This window comes from Rissa tridactyla, chromosome 2, assembly GCF_028500815.1.
Source record: "Rissa tridactyla isolate bRisTri1 chromosome 2, bRisTri1.patW.cur.20221130, whole genome shotgun sequence".
NCBI classification, from domain to species: domain Eukaryota; kingdom Metazoa; phylum Chordata; class Aves; order Charadriiformes; family Laridae; genus Rissa; species Rissa tridactyla.
In genome coordinates this window covers 146,588,877-146,602,090 of record NC_071467.1, presented here as the reverse complement: position 1 = coordinate 146,602,090, position 13,214 = coordinate 146,588,877, and the positions used below count along the sequence as shown (strand labels likewise).

The following is a 13,214-nucleotide window of genomic DNA, read 5'->3' as shown; positions in this document are numbered from 1 at the left end:
CACATTTTTTAAATTTCAGTAGGAATGCTGGCTTGGTTTGCACCCCCACTAAGCTGTGCCATAAACCAGCAGAATAGGGATAAAATAATGAAATTCAAATATAGGCACGGGAGGGTCAAGGCTAAAGCTAAAAGAGTTGGGTTTATTTTACAGCCTACCCTAACTACAGCAAACTTCTGCAGATAATGCTGAACATGACTTCCTATCCTGAAGACCTCACCTTCAGATTATTATCTATGCCTTCCTAGAGAAAAAAAAAAAAAAATGTGATTCATTAACATCTTTGGGTCATCCCTTGAAGCGAACAGGAATTTTGTTTGTGCAAAGAGTAGAACAATAAAACATAAATTTGCATTCAAGAACCGGCATGTAATAAGTGTCCACGCTTAAATTTGATGTGAGCTGCGTGTGCTTATTGCTTCTCAAGCTCAGGCCACATTGCAGCCGCTTGGAGACAGACCATAAAATCTAAGCGAATATTTAGTTTGTGCAGCTCTTAAATGTGCCTTGCACATCATCATCAAAAAAAAAAAATTAAAATAAAATAAAGTCCCAATGCTCGGTTCTTAAAGGGGAATGCAACATGCATGCACCAGAGGACAGATTAGTCTCTGTAGCCCTCTGCGGTCACCCACCACAACGGTCTGGAGAGGTGGCAGTCGGTCTTTTCTAGAGCCTGAAACATCCTCCTCTCCAGAAACTCTTCCAGGATCTGCAACAATATTGCAAAACTTATTGCCACTGTTGCAAATGGGCTGGGACTTCTGGGCCAACTAAATTCCAACCTCCAAAATCAGAGAGAAATCTCAAACGTCTCCACCTTTTTCACTCCACTCATCTGCAGGACACCACTGGCATAAAGGTTTAGCTACCAGCAGCAATCTAAGTATACCACTAAACACGGAAAGTTTTCCATAACTGAAGCCTAGGGATGCAAGCCCAAATATTCCAAAGTAGAAACTCTGATTTTATTTTATTTTTTGGTGGTGGTGGTTTATTGTGTTGTTTTGGGTTGTGGTTGGTTGGTTGGTTGGTTTTTTTCCCCTCTCTTATTGCTTTATTAGTCTGTAAAAGATAATTTAAATTCCTTTTCAAATTAAGGAAGTGTGTGTGTGTCGGGGAGGATACATGGACTCATACACTTTACAAGCTAAGGATAACAGCCTTTTAAAATCTAATACATTTTTTTAAACCTATCACTATTTCTGCAGAACAACAACAACAAAAAAAACCAACGGCAAACCAACACACCATTGGTGATAAAACAGCAGACACTGAAAAGCACTGATTCTATTAGAAGATCTATCAGTTCTGTTTTCAGTCAGATACTTACTCTACAGGAAACTTCAGCATGATTTATAGCATCAGAGGCACAGCACTGTACACGGACTCTGTATAAATACATGTGTTATACAGCATTTGTCAATAAACTTTCTGCTTGAAAGTTCATGAAGATACGCTCCCAGTAAAAGCTATCATATTTGTGCAGTAAAATAACAGTATTCTACCTCTTAAAAGGCTCATTTTCTGAGGAAGATAAATTTTTTAAACAGGCAAAGAATTCGAGTCAGCAGTGCTGCAAACTGATTGCTTTGGAAATCTTTCTTCTGACTAGTAATTACTGAATCTGGATTATTATTCTCAAAGTTTAATTACAGGAAAAAATAATTTTACACTTTGTGAAGCACCATCATTCTCTTCTCTCCAAGAACTCTATGGCAAAACAAAATAGATTGAGACATGGTCCTTCCAAATTGTCAAAGTGCCAACCAGCAGAAATCTGACCCAGTATTTGTCTGTCCTTCAGACACACTTGTGTTTAGGAATGAAACTTATTACATTAGACTATGAAATGTGGCGGTTTGGGATCTGCTGTATAAACAGCTGAGAGACACATCCTTCTCCTGTCGCAAGCCTGAATGAGGAGAGGAACATCAGAAATGGCAAAATCTACAGCAGTCCCAAACTAAGCCTTGTCGTCTCTGCGCTGATCAGAGCCCTTAGTCAACCCTAATCTGGATTTTTTTTTTCCAGATAGACACAGGTTATTTGATCAAAGATCTGACTGGGATTTAAAAGCTTAGATAAGGGAATTCAAGGCTGAGAACGACAGCCCTGAATTTGGTGAAGCAAGAGGAAACCGGACAGATAACTATTGCGGGGCTATTGCAGAAAAAAGCAACTCATACACTCTGAGACAAGAACAACGCATTTTTAACTTTGGCAAAGTAGTCACTTTTTCAAAATCACCGTCCTATTTGTAAAATTAGGATATTACCCTACCTGCACAAGGTCTTCCAAGAGCAAGAATACTAATGAACATAAAGTGCATAGCTATGATGATTATGGGCATAATTGAGAAAGCTGTAAGACAAGTGTGGCCTGCAAACAGCAATGGAGACGTAAAGCGCACAAATCGCATGCTGACAAGTGATGGCAATCAAAGCCTGGGCTTGAACCTCAGAGAGTACTTAAACAACGTAAGGAACACAAGCTGGATTCAAACTTGCATTAAGACACAACATTAAAGGATTAAAATTAGTCCAAGGAGCTGAAATAACACAAATATTAGTCCAAGGAGCTGAAATGATACAAATTACTACCCAGAAAAAAAAAAGCAAAGCAAAAAAAAAGCCAAACTCCTCCCCCCCCCAAAAAAACCCCAAAACAAACAAACAAACAAACCAACCCACCCAAAACACAAATAAGTACAAAGTTTGACCTTGGTATGGCACAACTGCCAATCCTCAGGCATCTCAGCCGAGGCAGAGTATAAACCTGCCTCCTCTTAAACACTGGATCCCTTTTCAAAAGGTATATGTAGCTGGCTAAAGAGGCTGACAAAAGATAACGGTACTTCCTTTTCTCCGTTCAAACTGACAAGTTTACTATAGGGAGAGGCATTTTGCAGGTCATTTATGCTATCCTAGAAAATGACTCTGAATTGAAACAAAACCAGTATTACCAACTCTGCAGTAAACATCCACGCAATCATGCATGAAAGAAAACAGAGGATGAAAAAGCAAAGTATATTAGGTCAAAAAAAAAAACAAACAGAAAAACAGGCTAAGCAAAAACAAATAAAGAAAGAGAAGTTTTCAAACTAAAATTAAAAATTCTTTGCCGCTGTAGAAACTTTAACTGTTGTCAATGCCCTCGTTGTCCTCTGTGGCACATTATACTTGCGGCTGCTGCTATTTTACCCCATGCCTTGAAGACCGTTATAGGGAAGAGCATTACTGATGGCCCGTGGTGCATGGGGACATGTGGAACAGACATCCCTGACACCACAGTTTCTTGTCCCAGGAAAGACTTGATGACCTAGGAGGTCCCTTTTAGCTATGTGGTCCTAGGAAAGAAATCGTTAGGACAGCTTACGACAATTATTATTCTCTTATTTGTGCATTGGAAAGATGGAAATGCCTCCAATGGCTTGCAGTATTGGGAGTGAAATGAGGTGGTTTGGGAAGGGTAAATACATTAATATCAGCAAAACTGGAGGCAATTATGTTTTTCCTTTACTTAATGTTTAAATATGGGAAAGACACCTTTGGTTTTCTGTGGTTGAATGCAAACACGAAAAGCTGTGTAATTCCTCAGTATACAACTATACATTTCAATTATTTATTATGCAAATTATGCAAGACTTAACTAAAAAGACTGCATTACATACACTTTATTCATAAAAACTGCTTTTAAAGAAAATGAATAACAGATGTAATAAAAAGTAAATGGAAATCAGAACTGATGATAATCTATAACGTTGGTTCACCCTATCCATTTTCTTTGTTTTGAGACTACAACTTATATATATATATATATGTTTAAATAGGAACCAGTAATAAATTGTGTTGATATTGAGGTCGGGTTTCTGCAATACACCAAATGCTAAGCTTCTAGTCCATAAATGCCTTCACTGCAAATAAACCATAAATCTATTATCTTTACAGCGGCTGCAATCTGGAAAACGTGCTCTCTTTTAATTTAGTTGCCTCATGAATATCATGTTAACCAAGAAGCCACCTGAATGAGAAATATTCTATTAAGTAAAAAACAAAACAAAACAAAACAAAACAAAAAACTAACTGGATGATCAAGACAACTTTTTTTCAGCCATTCTCTCCTTTCCTGTCATCAAATAAAAGTAAGGTTTCTGCAAGATAAAATGGTCTGTTCTTATATGGCTTACAGTACGTAGCTAAATTCTCAAAAACGGTAAGTCTCAATTAGAGATCACTGGAAAGTTAATTTCCCACCCTAAGTCAAAATTTTGATCTTGTTCTGATTAAAAGTAAATAGTCAATCTTTGCTGTAGGATATGAAATGAAATATATACATACACACACACGAACTCCAAAACAAAGTGCTTTTCAGTTATACATCCTAATATAATAATTTTAATCTAAAAGTCAAAATGAAAAATTTGAAATGAGACATCTTATCATCATCAAAATAAGAAACTCAAAATTACTTGTTTTGACACTTCCTAGTTGAAATATTTGACAAGCGCATGTCAACTTTGACATAATTTTCCAACTAGTTGTTTCTCTGAAAATTTTTTGACTAAGCCTATATAACACCTGGTAGTGTTAAAAAGAAGTCAGGTATTCTACTTTTCCAGAGTTTTTATGTTGTTCTAAGAGGATTTATAACGCTCAGATGTTTAAAAATACTACATTCTTCCTCCTCATAATTTTATTCTCACCTCTCCTACCTCTTCCAGAACGTAGTCTTTTCTCTCTCTCTCTCTTTTAAATCTCACTTGACTAACAAGAGCAGGTCTGATCCATCTGACCTCGTGCACGGCCACATGAACTACTGAAACAGAGCAAGCGAGGAGGAAGCAATCCCTGAAGGAGGAAGGAAGGGCAACGAGGAGATGAAGGGTGGGAGAGAAAAGCCTACCAACTCTGAAACCAATTCTGCCACGAAAGGATTCCTAATAGAGGGCCTTGGCTTTATATCTCAGGGTGACTGAGGTTGAATTGCAAACACACGCTGGCTGGTTTGCAAATTCAAATGGAGAGTTACAAACACCCACACAGGAAAGCAGAAATACACAGTTGGAGAGTATCATGGAGCAACTATACTAATAAAGACTCCTGCTGGCTCCCAGTTCCCTATGGAAGCCAAGATAGCATTTTCCAGTGGATTTTTAGTTCAACTGATGACTCATGAAAAGAAGAACCTGCATAGTGATGAACTCCCTTCTCTTTAACACTTCACCCTTCAGAAAACATTGGCATTCCAATGGATGACACTTGCCTTCTACAGTCAGCCTACTAACAACTTTGATGAAGAGAAAAGCTGTAATTATTCAGCCCAGATGCAGTACTGCCCATTTAATATTTACAGGATTCACAGTATCACCAAAAGGGAAAAAAAAAAAAGTTAATGCTTGAATAGAAGAAAAAATTAAATATGACCCAAAGTGCTTATTACTGGATAACCACCGCATCCTATTCTGCTACTAAATGCAGATGAAAATTCCAACAGAATCTGCCTTACTAACTACAGTAGTTAAGGAAAGCTGCAGTAAAAACTGTAAATGGCATTGCAACCCTGTACCGTAAGCAACCCTTCGACACAGTTCAATTACGTTTCTAAAGAAAAAGATCAGAGCTCCTAGCAACAAGTGTGAAACAACATATACTTGAAATGTTACCAGAGAGAGGTTAAATGGAAAGCTTTATATATTCCATTTGTGGACCTTTCCCTATGCGAGTCAAGGATTTTTTACTCAGTAAAGTGACATAAGTGATGCTTGCCTGAAGTCCAAAAAAGTCACCACGAGAATATCTTAAAAGAAAAAAAAAAATTATCTGCTTACAATGGAACCTAGGCAGTGTTCATATTAGAAGATAAAAGTTCTAAACCAAGTAAGAATAAAATCTGATTTTAAAATCTTTATTTCATGACATAAGAACTCTAACTAAAGCAGCATTTTAAATGTATTTACCTTGTCTGCAGCCAGAGAAAGTATATGTTAAAATCACATTAAAGCCACATATATCATTGACAAGTGCGAGGAAGAGGCCTCAAGCTAAGGCAGCACTTGAATTCATGCTTGCATTTTATCTAGCTGCTGAGTTCAAGGTGAACCCTTGCGTACTTAAAGCTACCCACACAGAATGATTCAAGAGAGCTGGGTGAGACCTTGGAAGGTCACATTGTCCAGCCTTTTGCTCCAAGGCGGGAACAGCTGCCTTTCCGGATAGAATGACATTTCGGACATATGTTTATCTAACCTGCTTCAGTGATGAAGACTACTCAGAGATAACCTGCTCTCCCAGCCTTAACATTTAGAAGTCTGCCTTGCTGCAATGTAAGTCATCACTTGTTGCTGAGGAGAAGTTATTCCTTTCTTCCCTGTGGAAACCTTTCACACACTTGAAGATTGTTACCATGTCACCTCTTAGTTTTATTCTCTCTAGCAGTGTTCTTTCCTTTTATTCTTCATACGACACTCCTCAATAAGCCCCATATTTCTTCAAGTGCAGTGTTTGAAACTGGAGGGAATATTCCTGATGGGATCTTACCACTGTCAAGCAGAGAAGATGCATCACTCTTGTGATGTCTTGTATGTATCTTCATATTAATCCTTACATTTCTCTTGGCGTATCATCCCATCGAGATGTTTGCTACTTTTGAAACTGTGTGTTCACGTGTCATGCCTGACCCTGGATCTGGCCTATGAACCTGTTGCATTTGCCCATTTCTGAAGAGAAAAAGGTTGGTCCAAACCCAGGTTGAAAACACACTCCTACGCCCTGCCTTTGGTCAAAGGAGATGAAAATGTTACACAAGCTCCTTCAAGCCCAGAGTTTACAAGGACACTTAGCACAACTGATTGCTCAACGTTGACAGCAAGGAGTGCTAATTGAAGCTATGTTTATTAGTTGGATGAGGAAAAAGAAAAGAGAAAGAAGGGGAGGAAGTGTTCCATGATGAGACACAGCACCCAGCACTCACAAACATTACCTCAGGGCAATGTTTTATGCTCGTTTGTCAGAAGCCACAAACAAAAACAAAACCCACGTGCACTTAGCATGGTTTCTCTGCATACTTCTCCGTGGAAAGTAATCTCCTGGGTTCTTCCAGTTCCTGCTGTGATTATGCAATTCTCCAGTTTAGTAAATATGACATCTGCCAATTGCACCACATTAACACTCCCAGCTCAGCCCTCATCAAACCTAATAGTTGGATACAATTTCACGCTTCTGGCAAGCTTGCAACATTTCCTTGTACTAAATGAGAAATGCTCCTGTCAAATTACCTTTTGTTCACTCCGTAGAGAGCCCCCAGCACACGCTTACCTTAACTACTGCCTTCTCAAATTGCTTCGGTATTCATTTTCCTCAGGAAACACGAACCACACCGGGAATTCAAAATACACTCACACCAGTTACGCCAACTGTGTTCTCAGTCTGAGAGACTGCAGCCTCAATAGGTTTTGAAACTGGGGCTGCTACAGAGCTTTCTTTTTGCCAGTGCTTTCAAGGTTACAAGCAGAACTGCTCAGTACTTCAGAGAGTCCAATGAAACCACAGTGACTTTTATCAAAAGAGTCAAATGATGCTTTTATATTTTACTTTTTTTAGATAAGAACTTTTTTATTCCCTTTGTGGAGAAAACCAGTAGGATTCAACTAAGCACGTTTCTTGTGTGATAGCTGTCTTTAGCATAATTCAAAGGAAAGCAACTTTTGGGGCATCGCTGCACAGTAGTGCTGCAGGCAACACGAGCTTCATGTCGAATCCTCCACCTCCTGCGGTCTGGGCAGGTGCAGGGACCTGCAGCACTGCTCCACCAGAAACGTGCCACAAAGTCCTTAATAAATGTGCCAACTCAACATAGGTCTGGGACTATTTTACTCGGTGGGTCTCTCTCATCACCTGACATTATGAATTCCCTCATCTACCTCCTTCACGGTCTCAGGATTCTCTTCCCCTAGAGGAAACAGCCCTACTGAACTGCAAACTGTTTTAGAGGAATCTGCTATTCAGCACAGCAGTAGATGTTGTCCCAGCATTTTGCTTTAAATGGCTTGTATGTGTTGCTAATAAATTGTTGCCCAGAACAAAGGAACTTTTCAAACTATAAAGACCTTTTCCTCATTTCCTCAATTTGTTTACAGTGTATAGAGCTGATTTCCCTGTTATGTATCGTCAACTCCAAGTTAAGCGTCAGTCAAAACCTAATGTCTGAGTCAAGCGTTTGCTGTGTTTTAAGTGCCTGTGTGAGGATGTAAACTCTAAAGAGGAATATCTACAGACAAACAAAACCAGTTTTCCCCAAGGGATTTTTAAACCTTCAGTGAACTATGAGTATTGATCTTACTCTAAAATTGTGGAAATGAGTTTCTGTGAAACTGAATTTAATACCCAAGTCAAGCTTATCATATTCTTAATTTACCCACTATTTACCAGCAATATTTCAAACCACCCTTTCAGAGGAAATGACAATGACATAAAGCACAAAAAAATAAAAGTAAGAACCAGGATGAAAGTCAAAAAAGACTTCTTTAGAGGGTATTATTAGTAAAATACATATGATACATAAGTAGGATTTACTTTTAAATGTCACTGGGATTCTCCAACACAATTTTCCCCATTTACATATCATGTACAGAAAACAAAACCAAGTAAATTTGAATGCAAAAGGAAAGAAATACCTGACACACATGTTATCTAATATTGTATTTCTCTTAATACTTCTAAGATAAAAGCTGAAGGTCCTAACATGTAATGATGAAAGTTTGGTTTGTTGTTTTTGTTTTTTTTTTAAACAGAGTAAAGCTCAGGCAATACAGAAAATGTGACTATTTCAGCAGTAGATAAATGCTACATAAACACCGCTTAATAGTAGTTTATCCCATAAAAATAATTCTACCCCTCTCTGAATGCTGATGCCTGGAGACAGCAGCAGTCCAATGAATATAAATTATACCAGGATTCTGGGATATGCTTTGACAGAAGAAAAATTACAATAACAGCCTCCTAATTCTGACTGATGGTGTTTGCAAAAGAATGTAACATTTTCAAGGCTTCTTGTGGCAACACTTCAACAAGCAGTGAGCCCTCGCTTAAACAACTGGGAGCTTTAATTGTGCGAGCTTTCAAAAGATCATTCTCTTCAGTTCACGCAATTCAGGTCGCATGCAGTTTGCTTACTGCAAAACACACACAGCCTTATGTTTAAGAACCTTCATCCTTGAATTTGCAGCATTTTTTGTCAGCAAAAATGAAGCTCGGAGCAGTGGAGGCATGGCGGGATGGAGCGCTCCCGCGGAGCCGCATCCTGCGCGGCCGCCGCTGTGCCCTCTAGCGGGGACAGCCCCGCTCCCGCCAGCGCAGCCCCGCACCCTCGCACCTCGGGCACAAAAAAACCCCTGGATTTTAAAAAACACCCAGAGGCAGCCAGACCAAGTTCCGGCAGGCCTAGAGAAATCATTTGACTTGAATTGATGCGACCTGATTTTACCCAGCAAGGTAATTTTGAGGAGCTGGCAAAAAAAATGCCTGTGTGGTCTTTTGCGTCTCGGTTGGAATCACAGCGTAACCCTTTGGTAGCATCCTCAGAAATCCTCTCCTGGCTCCAGCTCTGCCAGGGCATACCTAAAGTTTGCGTTTCTTGATACTGTTACTTCATTCAGTTTCCATAAGGTGTTGTGCTACCGAGTATTTGAAGAATATGTCAAAACAGCCTCCCTTTAAGAATTGCAGCTGCTTCAAAGATTTATTTTTTACTTTAATTCGTCAAATGTGAGCTGAGGTATACAGATGCTAAACAAAGTAAAACTTTGAAACAGCACTTTTTATTTTGACTCACAGAGCCTGAAGTTGAATTTCCCTGGCTTTACATAATTATCCCCTTCTTACTGATTAGACAGAGTCCCTAACCACATTTTTTCCAAAGAGCAGTACCAAAGACCAAAAGAAAAAAAAAAATGATGAAAACATGTTAAATGCAACTCTGATTATGTTAATGACATTTAATTATTGCTGTCATAATACAGACTTTTTAACCAAGAGGGAAGGAGAAGGAAAAGATGCCAAGGCTATAAACATCTAGCTGTCAAAACTGACATCAGGTTGTCCATCTTACTAATACAATCGCCTGGTATATTTTCTTCAGAATGTATTAAATACCAAAATAATATTTGCGCAATTATAAACTCCTTGATACTTCATGTCATCTTCAGGAAGACACAAGGCATTAATAAATGATTTACAGATAAGCAAGCTGTTGGTATATCTTCTATTTAGCACCTCCTGATGCAGACATTGATGACTACTGCAACTTAACAGCCTAAATCTGTGACGTGCAGTGATTATTTGCCCACTGCTAAATAATATTTCATTTAGTCAGCACTGACATTTTCTTTTCCGGATACCATGGCTGGAAGATTCATAAACTTTGTGAGCTCAGTCCACTGCCACACAATATAGTCATTTTCTTTTTCTAATCTCACCACCACACTTTATTTTTCCTTATAACTAACATTAACAAATACCAACATTTGTTGCCTACAGCCCTGAGGGCAGCAGCATGAATTTTGCAGCAGTACATGAAAAGTCTCCTCCCAGTTTTTCCCTTTGGCCCCAAGTGACATGTGAGCCCCAGCAACCTGCTGAGCTACCTTGTCATTTAGCAATTCCCAAACCCAGTGGTAGGCCCCTGCCTGGGAAAATCCCCGCTCTGTCTGGCACATTATCTCACTGGATATTTCAAATAACTCCCCAGTCTCTCTTGTTCGGGTCAGTTACGCTGTGACCACAAAACTCTTCACATTTGTATCAAGCCCTTTAGAAAAGGAAGAAGTGCCAATTCTATTGCACCAGGGAGGCCAGTGGACACATTTCATCTGATAATAATCTGGCTGGTATTTCGAATATAAAGGCACAGCTTTTGAAAATATCTATAAGCTAGAAGCTGCTGCAGCAAGGTCCCCTGACACACAAAACCCATGACTTTCCTCACTTGTTCCTTAAATATCTATCCACAAATGCACCGAGCTTTCCTTTAGCAGCTTTCCCCTCCACAGCACAGGAATGCAGGATACAGAAGGCTTTAGTGATCAAAAGGGAACCCCACGCTGTGGGGAACAGTGGCCCGAGAGAAAGCACTACAGGTGCTGTGTGTCATGCATTAACAGGTGTCTCCGGGCAGGACTGACAAGAGGACCCTAATACTACCACAAGCAAACTTAGTCAACGCAGCGAGCCTCTCGCTCCTAACGAACAGGTTCCCGCAGCCCTGTGGGGCTTCTTCCATCATCTTCCTCCTTCCCTCACCGCCTGGTTTCCAGGGAAGGCTGCAAGCTACTGACTTCCGCGGGGGAGGAGAGTGCCCGCTAGCTCTCCCAGGCAGGATCTGCAGGGAAACTTTGCCTGCCCTTCCACGGCTGGCTGCCGGGAGAGCAGCGGGGCCCCGCCGCGGGCGGCCGGGAGGAGGCTGCCGGGGCGCCCCAGCCCGCCGCTCCCCGCTGCCTCGGGCTCCCGGGGGCGCCGGTGTCTCCCTCCGTCCCTCCCTCCCTTCTCGGCGCTTGAGTGGGAGCCCTTCGCCGTCGGGAGCGTCTCGTACGCGGCTGGGAAGGAGGCTCCGGGGACCCCGCGAAGGGGCTGGGGAAGAGAACAGCACCGTCTCCCGGCGATCGTGGGGCAGATTTATGAAGGGAGGAAAGTCCCGACTTCTCATTTAAAATAAAACACTGAAGTAATGGAGAGCTCTTTCCGGGGGAGGGAAGGGTGAGAAGCCGGGACCGCGGCCGCCCCAGAGAGCAGGGGGGAGCCAACCCCCAAACGGCGTTCGCCCTCTCCGCTGCCGGCTGAGCCCACACCGCGCCGGTGCTAAGGGAAGGCGGCCCGACCCCTCCTCCCCCCCGACCCCGGCTCTCCCCCGGCCCGGCCCGGCCCGGCCGCGCTGCCCTGGGCCGGCCCCGCCCGGCAGGTACCGGTCTCGCTTACCGCGGCTCTGCCTCGGCGTCTCCCCGCCGGCGAGCTGGCAGCGCTCGCTCAGGCACTGGAAAAGTAATAGAAATCCAGCGGCTAGTTTGCTTCTCCGCAGCCTCGCCATAGCACGGAGCCTGCCGAGACAACTCTCCGGGCTGGGGGGTGCGCGCCGCTCCTCGTCGCGGGTGGGAAAGTCCGGGGAGGGGGGTGAGGGGGCGGCGGAGAGCAGCCCTTAGCAGGCGCCGAGTCGCCCTGTCTTCGGACCAGCTCTCATTTAGCGGGGCGACGGGGACGAGCCACCGGGGCTGAAGGCGCTGGACCGGGTCCGGGGGGCGGCGAAAGGCGGGGGGGCTCCGTCCCCCCAACTTGCACGGCCGCGCCACTCTCAGTCCAGCGGCATCACCGCTGGGGAAAACAAGCCCAGCCTCGCCTGCGAAGTGCCAAACTCTTCCCTCCTCGCAGCCTGCTGATAGATTTTAGGAGAGCCACTGAGATCCTCCCTTCCTGGCTTGCCCCCACCCAGCTCCCTTCCCCCGCAGGGTGAGGCAGGGTGCCTTAGGGACGGAGCCTCCCCTCGGTACACCGCTGCCGACAAAACCCCTCCAGGGGAAACGAGCGGGGAAATCTTCCAGCCGGAGCCGGCGGGCCGGCCCCGAGCCCCGGGGCGGGGGGGAGCAGGACCCGGAGGGCGGGCGGATGCGCCGCGGGAGAGGATCCGCGGGCGGCGGGGAGGAGGAGGCAGGCGGAGACCCACAAGTTCTCCTTCTCTTTCGGGGCGGTTTCCGCGGCCGGCGCGGACAGTGCGGTGCCGAGGGCAGCCGCAGGAGGCGGGCGCTCCCCCGGCCCACAGCGTGCCCCCCGCCCCCGTGCGCGCCCGCGTTGTCGCCGCCGCCCGCTGCGCAACGGGCGGGCGGGGAGGGGGGGCTCGCCCGGGGCCGTGTCCCGGCCGCCCCTCTCGCTCTGCCCCCCGCCTCCCTCCGCAGGAGCGCGGTGGGGCGCAGGCGCCGGAGCTGCGCCGTCTCTCCCGCGGCTGCCGGCGGTGGAGCGCTCCCGCAGCCGCGCTCCGCTCCGCGGGCTGCACCTCGTCCGCGGCAGCGGAGCCGCATGGAGGTCTCGCATCCGGCTGTAGCGGGGCTCCCGGTGCGGAGCAGCTCGCTGCCCCGGAGCGACAGGAACCTACAACGCACGCCGGGAGGCCGGGACCGATGCTCGTCTCCTGCGCGGCCGCGGAGCGGCACGGTGTGTGCGTGGGGAGAGGAT

The 13,214-nt window shown here is 44.3% G+C and overlaps 1 protein-coding gene across 1 annotated transcript in view; it reads right to left on the bottom strand.

Moving 5' to 3' along the window:
- Positions 1–12,714, bottom strand: part of PLXDC2 (plexin domain containing 2) — a 282,172-nt gene extending 269,458 nt beyond the window's left edge. Inside the window, exon 1 of the mRNA XM_054189766.1 lies at positions 11,970–12,714. Coding sequence (XP_054045741.1) covers positions 11,970–12,078 — 109 coding nt within the window. The 5' untranslated portion in view covers positions 12,079–12,714. The remainder of the gene's footprint in view (positions 1–11,969) is intronic.
- Positions 12,715–13,214: the final 500 nt, after the last annotated feature.